At 37.5% G+C, this 6,000-nt stretch overlaps 1 protein-coding gene across 3 annotated transcripts in view; it reads right to left on the bottom strand.

The window, feature by feature from the left end:
* The window catches only part of CDH13 (cadherin 13), a 377,876-nt gene that overhangs the window by 300,383 nt on the left and 71,493 nt on the right, over positions 1-6,000 (bottom strand). For all 3 annotated transcript variants that reach the window (XM_026042342.1, XM_026042343.1, XM_026042344.1), the window contains exon 2: positions 3,682-3,793. In XM_026042342.1, the coding sequence (XP_025898127.1) occupies positions 3,682-3,793 (112 nt within the window). The remainder of the gene's footprint in view (positions 1-3,681; positions 3,794-6,000) is intronic.

The raw sequence follows: 6,000 nt of genomic DNA, 5'->3' as shown, positions 1-6,000 counted from the left end.
CACCCGGGGTAATGCTGCCAAAAAGGCAACCATGCTCCCAGAAACTCTCTGCATATGCCACTACATTTCCCTCGGCATGCCCTTTTTAATCGCACCCTTGTATCTATTCACTATCTATTGTCATATCTATTCAGAGATTCATTGGAGGTATTCTATATTACTTAGTCACAATATGCATTAGCAATACACACGCAGGTATCTCACTCCTTCTGTGTGTGTGTAAATATCGTCTTAATCAGGCAACTCCATGGTCAGAACACAGTCTCTGAAATTCAAGATTTAAGCCTGGGTATGCGCACATTCAGATATCCTCTGGAATTTAAAAGTCATTCAACTATCCAGGTAGATAGGCTAACAGATTTATTGCTACAAAACCCAAAACAGCATGTGCAGCACAGGAACCAAGTCACATTTTTGAACATTTTCTAAACCGACTCTTCAACAATAACAGGAAAGAAAAACAATTTTAAAATAGGTTCTTATAAAATTCCGATTGTTAAAGACAACTTTATTTTGAATTATCCCAACGACGTTGCAGTGGTGCTGTACCACAATAAATGGATGCCAGTTAGTGAAATTTTCAGTTATTTTTCACAAGCCTAGACAGATTTCCCTGCCTTATTTTAAGCCAAAAAACATAATTCACTTGAACAAGCCCCCTTTCACAAGCTATAGCCATCACTTTTACTTCTAATTACCCACAACCCGCAATATTGAACATGAAGAATCAACATTGAGGTACAATTCTTGCTTTACGAGGGAGTCTGGTGCATTCCAGGGTACTGAACTGCACTGCCCCATTGGCTCTACACAACCTGCAGGAAAGGTGGAGCTGGCAGAGATGAATTAAACACCTGGTAACTACGTGCATCCTTCAGTGTAAATAGTCAAGTGTAACAGCAGTAATATCAATAGCATGAAACATTCACAGTAAGAGGCCATCTGTACAATCAAGCAGTATGGTATAATCAGTGGGAAGAGTAGGTTTGATAAATCACAGTTCTCACATGGCTCTCATCTATTTACCTGAGATTCAGTAGGAAATGCTTTGATGAGGAATGTGATCAGCACTATGATGTATGTACAGGCGTGATACTGCACTAGCAGACCCTCACCAATTTTTACTTATGCAGAATTTATACAGTTCAAACAGATGCAGTTTTGAAAGCTACAGCTTTGCTGAACAAAGCTACCTTCATGCATTAATGGTAGGCGGACTAATATATTTCCCATCACATGGGTAAACAAAGATTTTTAATATGGTTGAACAGAAAAGTGTTTGTTAAAATCCACAAAAAGAAAAAGGACCCAAATATAAAAAGACAAAGCCCGGATCTTAAAGCAGCCCAAGCACAATCTATCATGCAGGAGACAGAAGAGGGCAGCCATTAATTAACACTCATATTAAAGTTTTTCAAGTAAGGGTCAAAGCTACTTTTGTTTTGACATTTAAATCACTGGCAATGTATTGCTCAGTTTAGTATGCACAACACATCACCTAATGCCTTTATGTTAATTGCCTCCATTTTTCAAGTGCACTATTTGATTTATTGTCAATTAAAAATACCTAAAAAGCCAAGACTCATGTATTCTAAGTATAAACATGATTAATGTAATACAATTAAATTTCCCCGTCTGATGGGCATGATTAGGAACTTTTTGTCAGACTGGCAGGCTGCAGCATCATTGCTACCAGTGACCTGTCAGCCTAGGCAAAGACAACTTCGCTGAAGGGGAAGTATTTGACAGCTATGAACGTTTCCAGAAGGTGTAAAATCCATAATTAAATGTTGTCACTTATCACCTTAACAGCATAGCAAACTTGTCTATGTGATATTGTCTCTAGGTACAAGATAAAAACAGTGCAAGGAAAAAATATCAAGTCATGGTATTGTCTTATAAAATAGTAATTATCAGGACAGACTTTCTAGTACTTTCAGAGTAGAGACCTATGAATCCTCCCCTAAAACATCATGGAAGCATCTCTCCTCAATATAATTGCTCAGAAAAAAGGGATTGGGTAGACAATAAGTCTACAGCCCTAGATTATGCCCCTCTGAGTGGGATCACAACAGTCTGACATTTTAGAAGTGGTCACAAATCAATACAGAAGCATGATGTCTGGATTGCCTATGGGTAATTGCTGAACACATATGGCATGATCTGCACAGAGATGGAACTAATCTGGAGACAAGTCCTACCTGGAAGGAGGTAGAGAGGTGCTCACAATAGTGGACAACAGCATCATCCTTCCCAGTTGTACTTAGCTCATTACTACAAGTCCTTCTCCCTGCATTACATTTCGTTTCACCTTGTGTATATTCTAATGCAAATACGTGTTATTTTCCTTCTAGAAGGTTTCTCAGTATTTCTATAGCTGCAGTAGTTCTGTGTTCTGTGTATTCTATCTGTTGAAAATTGTCTAAGGGTTTTCCAAATAAGTGAAATAACTTTTTCACCTCGATCTGGTAGAAAAAAGAATTCTTTACCCTCATCTGAGCTCTCCTCCCTCTTTCCATCAGTGAACATGAAGTATAATTAACAGTCACATTTAAGAGTCAAGTACCTTACAAAAAACTATAACCTGTATTTAATTACTAGGGAGAAACTCGCAATGAAATCTACAGTAGGCATTTGTTTAAAATGAAAGATTAAAAAGGCTGTTTTCCAACATTTCAGAAAAAAATTAAGTTCCTTGGTTTACTGAGGACTACAAAAGCAATCACCACTATAGAGCCGCTTTGCATATTCGCGCTATTAATTTAGAGAGCCATGGTGAGCCTCACATTGTGATGCAACTCCTAAATTACACTGCTCTTGGGTAATGGGTATAAAAAGATGCAACAGCATGCAAAGTATATTCCAACAGACAATTAAAAATATCAATTCTGTTGACAGCTAGAATGAAGAGACTATGCAAAGGTTTAATAGCACCGCATGAAGGACGTACTATTTACAAGTGATTGAATTAACTTGAAACACGCAGTGACAGTCTGTCTTGGTTGAACATTACATATTAGGTCAATTCAGTGAATGCTTATTAAAATAATTCAATTCCCAAGACTGTTTTAAGATGTTTCCAAAGCTCTCCCTGCTCTGCTCTCCTCCTCTTATTGACAGCATCTTAATTATTGTGCTAGCCTCACACGGCTGCAATTGGCTGGGTCACCACACAACAGTCCAGGCTTAACCAACTTATCCTTTACATCAGTCAACAAATCAAATGAAAAACGAGCAGATCTGTCCACTACAACCACATTTTCAGAGAAAGCAAGAGAGAATAAAAAGGACCTGTACAGTCAAGCTTCTAGACTATACTTAAACTTGAGTTGTCAAAACATACTAGAAATGCTGATACTCAAGCGCTGATTTCCAAGAGAATAAGACTTAAACTTTCAGAGGAAACTTGTTTTTAAGGAGTGAATGATTCCAAATTCTCACACTATTCATATTGTCCTGAATATTTATACACAGTACTTTGCCATTTCTAATAAATGAAACAGATCAAAGTCTGTATAAATAAAGGATTATGGCTGGGGAGCTCAGAGAATCAGGACCACATTCAGAATTCTATGTACTTAAAAAAATGAGAGAAGCTTTCTGATAAATAGTGGGAGTGATATGAACACATGAGCAATAGTTCATTCCATTTTTGCAGGGTAATATATGAAAATAACATACAGTTCAGAAGTGGCTGGTCCTCTGTGAATTCCGAAGGCTGTTCAATATAAAAAATCTTCTGCTGGAATCCAGGGATGCATTCCAAATCTTCTGTAAATGCAAACAGCAGAACCTGAGGAAACAAGCAAAATGGACTTTCAACTTCCACTCATTCAATCATGGGGGCTTCTGGGAATGATACTGGATTTAGGCTCAGTGCTCATAAACAGAACATCATGCTCCATGTTCATAAAAGAAAATATCCATCATATCAACATTTCCCCTTGTTGCTAACTTATTCTTATGTAACAGTTTCACTTTTGATACATACAGGCCAATATGAAGGCTATAAATACGAGATCTGAGTATTAAGTTCTCAATCCACATAAGATATGCTTAGTCTTTCTTTTCATTAGAAAACACAGGACATAATATTGCTTCTAAAATACTGGTGAATCCAGCTAAGCTTAAACTCATGCTTAAATTAAGTTTAGTTTCAGAAAGTTCATCACCAAGTTACAGAGCAAATACTTTACTCAAAAGCAAAGTTTCACACTGCAGAAATTCCATTTTCCAAAGACTGTTTATTTTTTCACACATTTTTGTGCATCTAACACATCATCTGACTTCGCTACTGAAAGAACATGCACAAAAATCCAATCATAGCAGAATGAAACCTCCTTTCATCTTGAGATTCAACCACAAACGAAAGAGTTGTGACCAGCCCACACCAGTAAAACATCCCCAACAAGATGCACTGAACTGCTCTGTCAAGCTGAGATTTAGGTATAAGTCTTTAAAGGATTAGTACAGCAAGTAAAGAGGCAAATCATGTTCAGGCCTCCTGGTGCTTGGCATCCAAGTTAAAACTCTTGTTTCTTGGGGCTACAAATACAAAAAAACACTGCTTTAGATATTGACGTTGTGAGTATTCTCCAAGACGACGTGTCTGCTTGATCTGATTTCCAACCACATAAGCTGACTTTGAAATCTGGGCAATCTGAATAGGTCACACATTGACTAGTGGAAGTCTGGAACAGAAGTCTCATGCAATAAGGATGCAGCAAGCAAAAAGGGACCACTACTCTCAGCAAAATAATTACAGGACACTGGCTTGGCCTTGCTGTGAAACAGAACTTTTTATTCTGGTTTTGCAATTCCAAATACTTTCCTTTCAAGATGTTAGACAAGATGTCAGACAAGATGTCAAATCTTCCACCACAGTAGGTGGTTTTAATTAATTATCTTTTAGAAGCACAACTCCTGTAATTTATTTTTCTCAAAGAAACTTTTTCTATTGAACTAGATGTCTGTCTCATTAAAACAATTTCTGTTGAGGTCCTTCACTTTGAAAAAACAATCTTGAACTAAGTTCTCAGAAGAAAAAAAAAAAGAGGGCAAAAGAAGCCCAGCAGAGATTTGTGTTGAAGGTTAGGACTGTTCAAAACAAACTACGCTCTGAATTTAAGCAACATGCACATTTCCTACTTTTGGATATAATAAAAGGGTTAGCTATCCAAAAAACTAATTCAACTAAATACGTGGAAAACAATGTTTAAAGGGTCAAACTTGTAGAATTCTGATTATATGCATATTTTAATTGGATCTGTGAAATACTTACACTAAGCAATCAGTAGGAAAAGGTCATTCGCCCATCACTTACTAAGGAAAAAAGCATTCTTGCAAGAATGACTTTTATGGAGCAAACAATTATCTCATAAACCTGCATAAGCCTGGAAGTCTGCAGAAAGCAAATCAAGGAATGCTAAAGATGCCCTCTCCCCTGAAGCAGAATCAAAATCTTCCTGCAGCTACTGCTTTTCAGCACAGAGAGTGAAGAATCATTTTTAATACCACGGCAATTGCTCTTTCTGAATTACCAGTCGCTATACAGAAGTGTCTAGTCTGGGTATCAGCCATGCAAGCTCAGCTAATGGACTAGAACTATGCTCCCAATTAGGTTGATAGCCAAAAGTTTGGCTAAATACACTCCCCTTTAATTAAGTTAATAATTAAATAATAAGTTAATAAAACAGCCATGGCATGCTAATGAGCTTGACCAATCAACTTTTGCACTGAAAGCAATTCTCATAGCACAAAGCTTGGAAAGCAAGGACGGACAGCACCTCCACATCCGAGAATCGTGGGAAATAAAAATAAAATTAATAAAAAATAATAAAAATCCTCATATTATAACATCTCGTTTCAAAGCTAGGGTTCCTCTGCCGCCTCCTCTCTGCTGCTGAGGGCCAGTCTCTGTAGGAATCTTCTCTATAGGAATCTTTGGCACAGAAGTGCCAACGTTGTGGAGTCTCTTCTGAGTCCTCCCAACTTAGGGCA

Source organism: Nothoprocta perdicaria, unplaced genomic scaffold, assembly GCF_003342845.1.
Source record: "Nothoprocta perdicaria isolate Ctin4 unplaced genomic scaffold, notPer1 scaffold_30, whole genome shotgun sequence".
Taxonomy (NCBI): Eukaryota; Metazoa; Chordata; class Aves; order Tinamiformes; family Tinamidae; genus Nothoprocta; species Nothoprocta perdicaria.
This window is presented reverse-complemented; position numbering and strand designations above follow the sequence as displayed.